Genomic DNA, 15,042 nt, shown 5'->3' on the forward strand with positions numbered 1-15,042 from the left:
GGCTGGGCCTTCTGATGAGGGGTTAGGACTGGGCCTTCTGATGAGGGGTTATGGCTGGGCCTTCTGATGAGGGGTTATGGCTGGGCCTTCTGATGAGGGGTTAGGACTGGGCCTTCTGATGAGGGGTTATGGCTGGGCCTTCTGATGAGGGGATAGGACTGGGCCTTCTGATGAGGGGTTAGGACTGGGCCTTGGTATGAGGGGTTATGGCTGGGCCTTCTGATGAGGGGTTATGGCTGGGCCTTCTGATGAGGGGTTAGGCCTTCTGATGAGGGGTTAGGGCTGGGCCTTCTGATGAGGGGTTATGGCTGGGCCTTCTGATGAGGGGTTATGGCTGGGCCTTCTGATGAGGGGTTAGGGCTGGGCCTTCTGATGAGGTGTTATGGCTGGGCCTTGGTATAAGGGGTTAGGACTGGGCCTTCTGATGAGGGGTTATGGCTGGGCCTTGGTATGAGGGGTTATGGCTGGGCCTTCTGATGAGGGGTTAGGGCTGGGCCTTCTGATGAGGGGTTAGGGCTGGGCCTTCTGATGAGGGGTTATGGCTGGGCCTTCTGATGAGGGGTTATGGCTGGGCCTTCTGATGAGGGGTTAGGGCTGGGCCTTCTGATGAGGGGTTATGGCTGGGCCTTCTGATGAGGGGTTATGGCTGGGCCTTCTGATGAGGGGTTAGGGCTGGGCCTTCTGATGAGGGGTTAGGACTGGGCCTTGGTATGAGGGGTTATGGCTGGGCCTTCTGATGAGGGGTTATGGCTGGGCCTTGGTATGAGGGGTTATGGCTGGGCCTTCTGATGAGGGGTTATGGCTGGGCCTTCTGATGAGGGGTTAGGACTGGGCCTTCTGATGAGAGGTTAGGACTGGGCCTTGGTATGAGGGGTTATGGCTGGGCCTTCTGATGAGGGGTTAGGGCTGGGCCTTCTGATGAGGGGTTAGGGCTGGGCCTTCTGATGAGGGGTTAGGACTGGGCCTTCTGATGAGGGGTTATGGCTGGGCCTTCTGATGAGGGGTTATGGCTGGGCCTTCTGATGAGGGGTTAGGGCTGGGCCTTCTGATGAGGGGTTAGGACTGGGCCTTAGTATGAGGGGTTATGGCTGGGCCTTCTGATGAGGGGTTAGGGCTGGGCCTTGGTATGAGGGGTTATGGCTGGGCCTTCTGATGAGGGGTTAGGGCTGGGCCTTCTGATGAGGGGTTATGGCTGGGCCTTGGGATGAGGGGTTAGGACTGGGCCTTCTGATGAGGGGTTAGGGCTGGGCCTTGGGATGAGGGGTTAGGGCTGGGCCTTGGGATGAGGGGTTATGGCTGGGCCTTGGGATGAGGGGTTAGGGCTGGGCCTTGGGATGAGGGGTTAGGGCTGGGCCTTGGGATGAGGGGTTAGGGCTGGGCCTTCTGATGAGGAGTTATGGCTGGGCCTTGGGATGAGGGGTTATGGCTGGGCCTTGGTATGAGGGCATTGGGATGAGGAGGATGGGCCTTGGGTTGGGGTGAGAGGGGATAAGAGAGGTGTTTGACATGATGGGACTAAAAAGTTAAGAAGCAGTGTCACAAGAAGCAGCTGATAAATCAATGATAGACATTTTTTTATATTATTATACCTGGATGGTTAAAAGTAGTCTAAAGTGTTACCAAATCAGGAATAAGAATGCTGTATCACACAATTTTATTTATACCTCCAGCTGGAGAGGCAATCCTATCGGAAGATAAATTCCACAATATGCTACAGCACCACATAAGAAACTGGACAGCGACTTGGTGTTGAAACGCACATTTCTAGTGTGCCAGTTTTATCGTGTGCTGATGAAGCTTTTAACTTTTGCTGTACATTTCACATCACTTTTCTTCAGAAAATGCTCTTTAACAGGCAAATGTTTTTTCTAATCTGGTCCAGATGTAAAGGATTTACAATCCGTGTTTTGCAAATGCCTGATGTCAATGAAAATACGTCGACAAGCGCCCCTCTCCCCTTCCTTTTTCATGAAGCCACTCGCGCTCAGCTTTGTTCTACGCGTCTCCATCGCTCCGCCTACTCTTCCTATCGGGATTTTTTCATTGCATCCATTTTTGTGCATTTAAGAAATCTCAAAGAATTATAAACCTGGAGGAAAGCGAGAAAGAGAGAGTGTGGGGCTAGGACTAGAAAGAAAAACAAACAAACAAGAGAAGAGAAGAGGCGACGTCTTTATTTCAACATGCGAGCAAACCCATTCTAAAGGATGACCGCGATGGGTTAGACAGGATTTAACATGATTGCAAAATAAAAGGCAAGAGCTCTATTCTATGTTTCTCTACAATCCATCCGTGAATGGAGAAGGATAAATGTGTTTGGAATGCTTGTTTCCAGAAGACCGTATATGTTGGTTATAAAACCAAAGGGCCTCTGTCCAGCATCTCCAGTGTCTATCTCATAGGTTACTGGAATTGGGGAGTTTGTGTGAGAATTAGGCGATGATTCTGTTGGATAGGTGTCTTGTGTTCCTCACCTATTCATTTCTCTGTATTTATTATGAGCTGTAGCAGCCTGCTGTACCAGAACCTCTGAAAACCAATCAGATAAGGTTCATGTATTGGGTGGAAATTGAGGCTATATAGGATTCATGTCTGCATCCCTTGTAAAAAGTAGCATTTTGACACATTGTGTCTTATTCTTAAAGCCCAAATATAATGGAATGCGTCAGAATATGTGTGAACAATCCAACCGATATGTCTTGCATTAGGGTAGCCCATGCGAATGGTTATGACTATGAATACAAGAACCACATAAGTGGAATATTGCAGTCTAATATTAGAGTAGCAATCTGATTTTGCAATTTGGAAATGTTCTGTTACAATTAAGTCTATCCATTATATCACTCAATGTTGCTATATTTAAAAAAAATATATGTTATCATTACTTTTTAGCAATTGTGTGTAGCGATGTCAGCTCCACTCGGGCCCCGGGGCCCAGGCGCCCCCCCGCCGGCTGGAGCCCTACCCGACCTGCCGGACCTCAGCCACCTCACCGAGGATGAGAGGAAGATCATCCTGGGCGTCATGGACCGACAGAAAAAGGAAGATGAGAAGGAACAGTCAATGCTAAAGTAAGCCATTATGATTCGCTATCATTCAAACGTGAGAGAGAGAGTGGAGAAGGAGAGAGAGTCATTGTGGGTACATCGCGCGCTAACTGTCACGTCAGCTGTGCTCGTGCAGTGAGTGCTGGGTTGGGGTAACCCTGTTGTAACTGGTTGTCGCGAGCTGGAACTGATCGCATTGCAAGGTTACGTAGCCTACGTCCTGCACATATTGACTGTTCTAATGGGCTAATCGTTCTGAGTGGAGAGAATATGTGATATTTATTAACATCATTGCCTCTAGAAATTGCGTTTACAATAAAGCAGCATATTGGCTATGCATTTAGTCTGTTCTCCAAATGATGTTCGGATAATATGAGCAGGGAGAAGGATCTTTAAGTAGACTGAATATGCTTCAGTAGCCTATGTCTTTCAACAGTTAGCAGTGCATTTGAATCCTAGGCTATTAAGCGGCCTTCTCACTCTGTTGGCTTTGGGTTGGGTTAGCAAAGGGCGCCATCTTCGCGTCAAATCATACCACTTCCCTTTCAATCACGTACATATTACACAACAACGATTAAACACTGGCGTTTGAAGAAATAATGAGATATATGCTGTATAATGATTTTCAACGTTAGCCTATCTGTCAGACTATACTGCATCAGTGCTATGGAAACGGAAACATTCCCTCTCCTGTGTGTGCAGAATCAGATGTCGCTGAGCATTTCAGCACCACGGCGCTGTCCAGTTCTAGGCAGAGAGCAGCAGCACAGTTCGATGCCGCAGACGCTCACGCGTGTAGATAGACCATTCATTGCTATTCATAGGCTAAGATTTGTGTGACAAATTATTGACATGCTTTTAGTGTAATACTAAATATTGAACACAGTTATCTATATGTTGTCACTTCCTGCAGATACTGTATTATCCTTATGAAACTTTAACCGTTTCTGTTTACATAGACTGTAACTTTCTTCATTTTCTGTGAAAAAGTCTCAAACGGTCCTCTATTTTACTGTGGGTTTGTGGATTATATTAAGACTACTGTATTTTTTTTCATCTACTTTCCTCACCTTAAGTCTCTGGAATTTGAATAGATATGAGGAGATATTGTATCACAGGCTGGTTCTGATGAGTTCCCTTGTGAATCTGCACAGTGGTTCAAGGGTCAACATGCAGGTTTTTCCAAAGAGCCTTTTGGATTCCAGATGTCAGGCCTTTTCTTAGTCCCAAATGGCACACTGTTTCCTTTATAATGCATTACTTTACCCTATGGGCCCTGCTCAAATGTAGTGCACTTTATAGGGAATAGAGTACCATTTGGGATGCACACCTTGTCTGAAGTACCTTCAGAGACTATGACGTCATGTGTCAGGCTTTTCAGGGGTATTCAAAGCTGATGATTTCCGTCATCGGGTAAATATTAACAGTTGGTCTTGTCCTGATGGGGACTGGGGAGGAAGTCGCCTAGTGGAGCAATACTGTGGTAAATATGACTCACAGACTCCAAGATAACGGCAGGCCACCTCAGTTTGTGCTGCTGCCTGCGTGTGAATCATCCCTGGCTGTTTTTCCCCATCGCTGAGTGCTTTTTGTATTTTGTCCTCTCTCTCTCCCTGCCGTCTCTCTCTCTCTCTCTCCCTGCCATCTCTCTCTCTCTCTCTCTCTCTCTCTCTCTGCCCTCTCTGTGGCTGTCTCTCTCTCTCTCTGCCCTCTCTCTGCCCTCTCTCTGCCCTCTCTCTGCCCTCTCTGCCCTCTCTGCCCTCTCAGCCCTCTCTGCCCTCTCAGCCCTCTCTGTGTCTCTCTCTCTCTCTCTCTCTCTCTCTCTCTCTCTGCCCTCTCTGTGTCTCTCTCTCTCTCTGCCGTCTCTCTCTCTCTCTCTCCCTGCCATCTCTCTCTCTCTCTCTCTCTCTCTCTCTCTCTCTCTCTCTCTCTCTCTCTCTCTCTCTCTCTCTCTCTCCCTGCTGTCTCTCTCTCTCTCTCTCTCTCTCTCTCTCTCTCTCTCTCTCTCTCTCTCTCTCTCTCTCTCTCTCTCTCTCTCTCTCTCTCTCTCTCTCTCTGTCTCTCTCTCTCTCTCTCTCTCTCTCTCTCTCTCTCTCTCTCTCTCTCTCTCTCTCTCTCTCTCTCTCTCTCTCTCTCTCTCTCTCTCTCTCTCTCTCTCTCTCTCTCTCTCTCTCTCTCCCTGCTGTCTCTCTCTCTCTCTCTCTCTCTCTCTCTCTCTCTCTCTCTCTCTCTCTCTCTCTCTGCCCTCTCTGTGTCTGTCTGTCTGTCAGTCTCTCTCTCTCTCTCTGCCCTCTCTCTGCCCTCTCTGCCCTCTCTGCCCTCTCTGTGTCTCTCTCTCTCTCTCTCTGTCTCTCTCCCTCCCTGCCGTCTCTCTCTCTCTCTCTGTGTCTCTCTCTCGGAGGTAAAGCGATTGTCAGCTTTAGTCACTCACAGCCATGCAGACTGGCAGTGATGTCACAGCCTAGCGTAGCATAACTAACTGAGTGTGTGCAGCAGGGATGCTAGTCTACCTTACAGGCTACATGGTCACTCAGTCACTGTTTCTAAAGTTCATTATTTTCTGACACACACAGACTGGGGTGTTTTTATTTTTTTTAAATGAAACTTTATTTAACTAGGCAAGTCAGTTAAGAACAAATTCTTATTCACAATGACGACTTACCAGAAGACAAAAGGCCTCCGCAGGGACGGGGGCTGGGATTAAAAATAAAATACACATATAGGACAAAACACACATCACGACAAGAGAGACAACACTACATAAAGAGAGACCTAAGACAATAACATAACATGGCAGCAACACATGACAACACAGCATGGTAGCAACACCAAACGACAACAACATGGCAGCAACACATGACAACACAGCATGGTATAAGCACAAAACATGGTACATTCATTATTGGGCACAGACAACAGCACAAAAGGGCAAGAAGGTAGAGACAACAATACATCATGCGAAGCAGCCAAAACTGTCAGTAAGAGTGTCCATGACTGAGTCTTTGAATGAAAACTGTCCAGTTTGAGTGTTTTCTGCAGCTGAAAAGAGGAGAGACCCACGGATATGTCTGCTTTGGGGACCTTTAACAGAATGTGACTGGCAGAACAGGTGTTGTATGCCGAGGATGAGGGCTTCAGTAGGTATCTCAGATAGTGGGGAATGAGACCTGAGGTGGTTTTATAAATAAGCATAAACCAGTGGGTCTTGCGACGGGTAGAGATGGTGGGCTGGGATGTAGCTAATGCAGAAATATGTATCATTCCACAGTCTTAATTTTGCAGAGAGTGGTTTTACTTCAAATTATATGTGGTTGTTTTACCTACAATAGGTAAGCACACTTATTTTAAGTAAGACCCTCTGGATAAGTGTGTAGCTAAGGGACTAAATGCAGATGTATGATCACCCTGTCATGTTCCCTATGTGGCCTCCCTCCTCTCCATTTCTCCCTCCCCTTCCTCCCCTCCATCCATTTTTCCCTCCTCCCCCTCTTTCCCTCTAAATGCCTCAGTTAACCAGTCTTCTCTCATTAGCAGAGGTGAATAAAGGAGTGTTGTGTCCCAAATATCACACTATTCCCTATATAGTCCATAGGGCTCTGATCAAAAGTAGTGCACTATATAGGGAAGGGTGCCAACTGGGATGCACACAGGGTATATGTCACCCTCACAGCTGTTACTCATGTTAGTATTATGGTCTGGGCTGTTTGTCAATAAGTGATGTCAGCAGAGTGAACACTGTATCAGTCTGCAACAGCTCAGTTTGATAATAATGTCTACTGTTAAAAACAATGTAGTTTTCAAGGGCTATTTGACATGGTGTGTTTTTATGCTGTATCACCTAACATGAGACCGGAACCTCCTAAGCTTTGCTATGGACATAAATAGTGCACTATATAGGGAATAGAATAAGGCTGTGGCCAAAACTAGTGCACTATATAGGGAATAGGGTGCCATTTGATAGGCAACCTGTAATGTAATAGAGGGAATCCTGAGAGAGACAGGGAGAGACAGAGAGAGAGGCAGAGAGAGACAGGGAGCGAGAGAGACAGAGAGAGACAGAGAGAACCAGAGAGAGAGACAGGGAGAGACAGAGAGAGAGAGAAACAGAGAGAGACAGAGAGAGAGAGGGAGAGAGACAGGGAGAATGAGACAGGGAGAGAGAGAGACAGGGAGAGAGAGTGAGAGACAGAGTGAGAGAGACAGGGGGAGAGACGTGAAGAGAGACAGGGAGAGACAGATGGAGAGACAGGGAGAGAGAGAGAGAGAGACAGGGAGAGAGAGTGAGAGACAGAGTGAGAGAGACAGGGGGAAAGATGTGGAGAGAGACAGGGAGAGACAGGGAGAGAGAGAGATACAGGGAGAGACGGAGAGAGACCGAGAGAGACAGGAAGAGAAACAGGGAGAGAGAGATGAGACAGGGAGAGAGAGAGGCAGGGAGAGACAGAGAGAGACAAAGAGAGACAGGGAGAGAGAGAGATACATGGAGAGAGAGACAGAGACAGAGAGACAGGGAGAGAGAGAGAGGGGCAGGGAGAGACAGGGAGGGACAGAGAGAGAGAGAGAGAGAGATACAGAGAGAGAGGGAGAGACAGAGAGAGACAGAGAGAGAGAGAGAGAGAGAGACAGGGATAGAGAGAGGGAGAGACAGAGAGAGAGAGAGGCAGGGAGAGACAGAGAGGGACAGAGAGAGAGAGAGAGAGAGACAGAGAGAGAGGGAGAGACAGAGAGAGACAGAGAGAGTCAGGGAGAGACAGAGAGAGAAAGACAGAGAGAGAAAGAGAGACAGGGAGAGAGAGAGGGAGAGACAGAGAGAGAGAGACAGGGAGAGACCGAGAGAGACCGAGAGAGACAGAGAGAGAGAGACAGGGAGAGACCGAGAGAGACCGAGAGAGACAGGAAGAGAGACAGGGAGAGAGAGATGAGACACAGGGAGAGAGAGAGGCAGGGAGAGACAGAGAGAGAGGCAGGGAGAGACAGAGAGACAGAGAGATACATGGATAGAGAGAGATACAGAGAGATACAGAGATAGGCAGGGAGAGACAGGGAGAGACAGGGAGAGACAGAGAGAGACAGCGAGAGACAGGGAGAGACAGAGACAGAAAGAAAGACAGAGGGAGAGACAGGGTGAGACAGGGAGAGACAGAGAGAGGCAGGGAGAGACCGAGAGAGAAAGAGAGAGACAGAAAGAGAGAGGTATAGGGAGAGACAGGGAGATACAGTGAGAGAGACAGTGAGAGAGACAGGGAGAGAGAGAGGGAGAGACAGAGAGAGAGAGCGAGGCAGGGAGAGACAGGGAGGGACAGAGAGAGAGAGAGAGACAGAGAGAGAGGGAGAGACAGAGGGAGAGACAGAGAGAGAGAGTGAGAGACAGGGAGAGATGGAGAGAGAGACAGGGAGAGAGAGAGCGAGAGACAGGGAGAGACAGGGAGAGACAGAGAGAGAGACAGGGAGAGACAGGGAGAGACAGAGAGAGAGACAGGGACAGAGAGAGAGGGAGAGAGACAGGGAGAGACATGGAGAGACAGGGAGAGACAGGGAGAGACAGGGAGAAACGGAGAGAGAGAGAGTGAGAGACAGGGGGAGATGGAGAGAGAGACAGGGAGAGACAGGGAGACACAGAGAGACAGACAGGGAGAGACAGGGAGATAGAAAGGGAGAGAGACAGGGAGAGAGAGAGTGAGAGACAGGGAGAGACAGAGAGAGAGACAGAGAGAGACAGGGAGAGACAGAGAGAGAGACAGGGAGAGACAGGGACAGAGAAAGGGAGAGAGACAGGGAGAGAGACAGGGAGAGAGACAGGGAGAGACAGGGAGAGACAGAGACAGGGAGAGAGAAAGGGAGAGACAGGGAGAGAGACAAGCCTCCAGGTGTGTAGGGCTTGCCAAGTCCCTGTTCCTGCTACCAAGACAATGGTAGACAATTCAGAATGTCTTCTCTAAGAATGACTATGCTGCCAATACATAGTGACATGAATGGAGGAGAACCTATTGACCTCCCAGAGCCCATGTGTCTGAACCCTCCGTCATTTTTCCTCCATAACAATTAACACAATATTGTTTGTTATTGTTTGAAGGGTGAGTGAGATGTGGTAATTAGAGAAACAGCCGCGTACATAATCTTGATATTATTAGATAATGTACCAGTTACACTAAATAGCCAATCAAATGTTCAAGTTCTAGTGCAGGGTTATTCACCTCTGACCCCACGAGGTCCAGAGCCTGCTGGGTTTCTGTTCTACCTGATCATTAATTGCACCCACCTGTTGTCCCAGGTCTAAATCATATTAGAGGGGAACAATTCAAAAAAGGAGTAGAACTGGCATCAAGGTCCAGATTTGAGTTTGAGGGTTCTAGTCAATTTGATGTCCCTCTGATATCGATTGGTCGATTCCCCATACTAGCCTCCTATCCTTACAATATATAGTAGCTCAATTTATTCCACTTTTTGTTTCCAATCCGATGTAGTCTCTATAGCAGCCATAAGGTGTTCTAGAGCTCTGATTTGTTCAGAGAAACATCCATACATGTACTGTGAGTTTAGTTAACGAACAGCACCAATACTAGGTGATGTGATGCAATATGGAATGATTAAAGGCAGTGCACACTACTTCAATTAACCAAGCATCCATCACTCCAGGTCCACTGGCACTTCAAACAGACTGTAGCCAGCTAGCTGTATGCCTGCTGCAGCAGCCGGTCAGCTCCTCATGCTTCACTGAATCTCTGACTGTTACAGTAATGACAGATCCGGGACCCCTCCTCACCCAAACACCCTGGGATACAGAGACCCAGGGCCACAGGGAGGATCCACAGATCCGCAGCCCAGGATCAGCAGCCCTGGTTGGGGTAACCCCAGAAGGCCCAGAGGAGACCTGGGGGTCCACTTCTTCCAGAGAGTGACCTGGTGCCCCATGGTGCCCCACGGCAGAGGAGACCCTGTCTCTGCAGCCACTCTCCACTCCTGCGGTCCTTGTCTTGTAGGCTGACTCATTATCCGTGTCCCAGTGCTCACCAGGGGCCTCCATTGACAGCCCTAATTACAGCAGCTGCCTCATGTGAGGGACTCCCACCGAGATAGTGCTATTCTGGGTCTAAAACGTCTACTACCGTGGCCCTGTCCCGGTCCCCACCCCTTGTATGTACTGTATTTTACTCCAGAGGGACATGTACCCTGTCTGTCCAGAGTTGTTAATGATTAATGAATGCCAGTATGTTGACCATAATGATAGTATTGTAAGAGTTGCCCAGACATCCTGCATGACTCAACATTTTTTCTCTCTTGGTCCTGCTTCTCTACATACTCCTCATGTTACTAGGAAGATTTCCCATCAACACACAGGACCTGAGAATTCTATGGGTCAGTAAAGTTACAACTCGATGTGAGGAAAAAGAATGCTGGCTAAACCCTGTACTTCCTCACAAATTGTGTGTGTGTGTGTGTGTGTGTACGTGTGTGGTAGGTAAAGGGGGTGAGGGTGGGGTGGAGGTCTTAGGAAGAGGTTTGACCAAGAATTGGCTTTCTTGGGGTGTCCCGAGTGGCGCAGTGGTCGTTGTGCATCACAGTGCTCGTTGTGCCACGAGAGATCCTGGTTCGAGTCCAGGCTCTGTCGCAGGGGAGCGCGACTGGGAGACCCATGGGGCGACGCACAATTTGCCCAGCGTTGTCCGGGTTAGGGGAGGGTTTGGCCGGCAGGGATGTCCTTGTCCCATCGCGCACTAGTGACTCCTGTGGCGGGCTAGGCGCAGTGCACACTGACACGGTCGCCAGGTCTAGGGTGTTTCCTCCGACACATTGGTCCGGCTGACTTCCGGGTTAAGCGGGCATTGTGTCAAGAAGCAGTGTGGCTTGGTTGGGTTGTGTATCGGAGGACGCACGGCTCTCATCCTTCGCCTCTCCTGAGTCCGTACGGGAGTTGCAGCCATGAGACAAGACTGTAACTACTAATTGGATACCATGAAATTGGGGATACATTATTATTTCTATTCACTCACAATTTTAGCATAGCAATGTCATTGATTTGCCCAGCCCAGTCCAGTCATCTCATAGACACAACCACTACACAGTTATGCATTGTGGGTAATGGAGTCCCCAGAGGGCATGAGCTCACAGCTCCAGGAACCAGAGGAGACTCCTCCCCTTGCTGTACAGCAGAAGCCTGTGGGTGTCGTGGTTGTGTAGTAGTTATGTAATTGTTATGTAGTGGTTATATAGTGATTTAGGACAACAGCAACCTATGGTTGTGTACAGCAGATACCTCTATATGGTTGTGTAGTGGTTGTGTACAGCAGATACCTATATGGTTGTGTAGTGGTTGTGTAGTGGTTGTGTTCAGCAGATACCTATATGGTTGTGTAGTAGTTGTGTACAGCATAGACCTATATGGTTGTGTTGTGGTTGTGTACAGCAGAGACCTATATGGTTGTGTAGTGGTTGTGTACAGCAGAGACCTATATGGTTGTGTAGTGGTTGTGTAGTGGTTGTGTACAGCAGAGACCTATATGGTTGTGTAGTGGTTGTGTAGTGGTTGTGTAGTGGTTGTGTACAGCAGAGACCTATATGGTTGTTTAGTGGTTGTGTACAGCAGAGACCTATATGGTTGTGTAGTGGTTGTGTACAGCAGAGACCTATATGGTTGTGTAGTGGTTGTGTAATGGTTGTGTACAGCAGAGACCTATATGGTTGTGTAGTGGTTGTGTATAGCAGAGACCTATATGGTTGTGTAGTGGTTCTGTACAGCAGAGACCTATATGGTTGTGTAGTTGTTGTGTACATCAGAGATCTATATGGTTGTGTAGTGGTTGTGTTCAGCAGAGACCTATATAATAATATATAATATAATATATGCCATTTAGCAGACGCTTTTATCCAAAGCGACTTACAGTCATGTGTGCATACATTCTACGTATGGGTGGTCCCGGGGATCGAACCCACTACCCTGGCGTTACAAGCGCCATGCTCTACCAACTGAGCTACAGAAGGACGGTTGTTTAGTGGTTGTGTAGTGGTTGTGTTCAGCAGAGACCTATATGGTTGTGTAGTAGTTGTGTACAGCATAGACCTATATGGTTGTGTTGTGGTTGTGTACAGCAGAGACCTATATGGTTGTGTAGTGGTTGTGTACAGCAGAGACCTATATGGTTGTGTAGTGGTTGTGTAGTGGTTGTGTACAGCAGAGACCTATATGGTTGTGTAGTGGTTGTGTACAGCAGAGACCTATATGGTTGTGTAGTGGTTGTGTAGTGGTTGTGTTCAGCAGAGACCTATATGGTTGTGTAGTGGTTGTGTACAGCAGAGATCTATATGGTTGTGTAGTGGTTGTGTAGTGGCTGTGTTCAGCAGAGACCTATATGGTTGTGTAGTGGTTGTGTAGTGGCTGTGTTCAGCAGAGACCTATATGGTTGTGTAGTGGTTGTGTATAGCAGAGACCTATATGGTTGTGTAGTGGTTGTGTAGTGGTTGTGTTCAGCAGAGACCTATATGGTTGTGTAGTGGTTGTGTTCAGCAGAGACCTATATGGTTGTGTAGTGGTTGTGTAGTGGCTGTGTTCAGCAGAGACCTATATGGTTGTGTAGTGGTTGTGTAGTGGCTGTGTTCAGCAGAGACCTATATGGTTGTGTAGTGGTTGTGTACAGCAGAGACCTATATGGTTGTGTAATGGTTGTGTACAGCTGAGACCTATATGGTTGTGTAGTGGTTGTGTACAGCAGAGACCGATATGGTTGTGTAGTGGTTGTGTAGTGGTTGTGTTCAGCAGAGACCTATATGGTTGTGTAGTGGTTGTGTATAGCAGAGACCTATATGGTTGTGTAGTGGTTGTGTAGTGGTTGTGTTCAGCAGAGACCTATATGGTTGTGTAGTGGTTGTGTAGTGGTTGTGTTCAGCAGAAACCTATATGGTCGTGTAGTGGTTGTGTACAGCAGAGATCTATATGGTTGTGTAGTGGTTGTGTTGGGGTTTGTGTTCAGCACAGACCTATATGGTTGTGTAGTGGTTGTGTACAGCTGATACCTATATGGTTGTGTTGTGGTTGTGTACAGCAGAGACCTATATGGTTGTGTAGTGGTTGTGTACAGCAGATACCTATATGGGTGTGTAGTGGTTGTGTACAGCAGAGACCTATATGGTTGTATTGTGGTTGTGTAGTGGTTGTGTACAGCATAGACCTATATGGTTGTGTTGTGGTTGTGTACAGCAGAGACCTATATGGTTGTGTAGTGGTTGTGTAGTGGCTGTGTTCAGCAGAGACCTATATGGTTGTGTAGTGGTTGTGTAGTGGTTGTGTTCAGCAGAGACCTATATGGTTGTGTAGTGGTTGTTCAGCAGAGACCTATATGGTTGTGTAGTGGTTGTGTAGTGGCTGTGTTCAGCAGAGACCTATATGGTTGTGTAGTGGTTGTGTACAGCAGAGACCTATATGGTTGTGTAATGGTTGTGTACAGCTGAGACCTATATGGTTGTGTAGTGGTTGTGTACAGCAGAGACCGATATGGTTGTGTAGTGGTTGTGTAGTGGTTGTGTTCAGCAGAGACCTATATGGTTGTGTAGTGGTTGTGTATAGCAGAGACCTATATGGTTGTGTAGTGGTTGTGTAGTGGTTGTGTTCAGCAGAGACCTATATGGTTGTGTAGTGGTTGTGTAGTGGTTGTGTTCAGCAGAAACCTATATGGTCGTGTAGTGGTTGTGTACAGCAGAGATCTATATGGTTGTGTAGTGGTTGTGTTGGGGTTTGTGTTCAGCACAGACCTATATGGTTGTGTAGTGGTTGTGTACAGCTGATACCTATATGGTTGTGTTGTGGTTGTGTACAGCAGAGACCTATATGGTTGTGTAGTGGTTGTGTACAGCAGATACCTATATGGGTGTGTAGTGGTTGTGTACAGCAGAGACCTATATGGTTGTGTAGTGGTTGTGTAGTGGCTGTGTTCAGCAGAGACCTATATGGTTGTGTAGTGGTTGTGTATAGCAGAGACCTATATGGTTGTGTAGTGGTTGTGTAGTGGTTGTGTTCAGCAGAGACCTATATGGTTGTGTAGTGGTTGTGTAGTGGCTGTGTTCAGCAGAGACCTATATGGTTGTGTAGTGGTTGTGTACAGCAGAGACCTATATGGTTGTGTAGTGGTTGTGTAGTGGTTGTGTTCAGCAGAGACCTATATGGTTGTGTAGTGGTTGTGTATAGCAGAGACCTATATGGTTGTGTAGTGGTTGTGTAGTGGTTGTGTTCAGCAGAGACCTATATGGTTGTGTAGTGGTTGTGTAGTGGTTGTGTTCAGCAGAAACCTATATGGTCGTGTAGTGGTTGTGTACAGCAGAGATCTATATGGTTGTGTAGTGGTTGTGTAGTGGTTGTGTTCAGCAGAGACCTATATGGTTGTGTAGTGGTTGTGTACAGCAGAGATCTATATGGTTGTGTAGTGGTTGTGTTCAGCAGAGACCTATATGGTTGTGTAGTGGTTGTGTAGTGGTTGTGTACAGCAGAGATCTATATGGTTGTGTAGTGGTTGTGTAGTGGTTGTGTTCAGCAGAGACCTATATGGTTGTGTAGTGGTTGTGTACAGCAGAGACCTATATGGTTGTGTAGTGGTTGTGTACAGCAGAGACCTATATGGTGTGTAGTGGTTGTGTAATGGTTGTGTACAGCAGAGACCTATATGGTTGTGTAGTGGTTGTGTACAGCAGAGACCTATATGGTTGTGTATTGGTTGTGTACAGCAGATACCTATATGGGTGTGTAGTGGTTGTGTACAGCAGAGACCTATATGGTTGTATTGTGGTTGTGTAGTGGTTGTGTACAGCATAGACCTATATGGTTGTGTTGTGGTTGTGCACAGCAGAGACCTATATGGTTGTGTAGTGGTTGTGTACAGCAGAGATCTATATGGTTGTGTAGTGGTTGTGTAGTGGTTGTGTACAGCAGAGACCTATATGGGTGTGTAGTGGTTGTGTTTAGCAGAGACCTAAATGGTTGTGTAGTGGTTGTGTAGTGGTTGTGTACAGC

General features: G+C 47.5%; 1 protein-coding gene across 2 annotated transcripts in view; it reads left to right on the plus strand.

Moving 5' to 3' along the window:
- Positions 1-2,071: 2,071 nt before the first annotated feature.
- Positions 2,072-15,042, plus strand: part of rims2a (regulating synaptic membrane exocytosis 2a) — a 265,865-nt gene continuing 252,894 nt past the window's right edge. For both annotated transcript variants that reach the window (XM_046302555.1, XM_046302556.1), the window contains exons 1-2: positions 2,072-2,255; positions 2,893-3,071. In XM_046302555.1, coding sequence (XP_046158511.1) covers positions 2,908-3,071 — 164 coding nt within the window. In that variant the 5' untranslated portion in view covers positions 2,072-2,255; positions 2,893-2,907. The remainder of the gene's footprint in view (positions 2,256-2,892; positions 3,072-15,042) is intronic.

This window comes from Oncorhynchus gorbuscha, linkage group LG15 (assembly GCF_021184085.1).
Source record: "Oncorhynchus gorbuscha isolate QuinsamMale2020 ecotype Even-year linkage group LG15, OgorEven_v1.0, whole genome shotgun sequence".
NCBI lineage: Eukaryota > Metazoa > Chordata > Actinopteri > Salmoniformes > Salmonidae > Oncorhynchus > Oncorhynchus gorbuscha.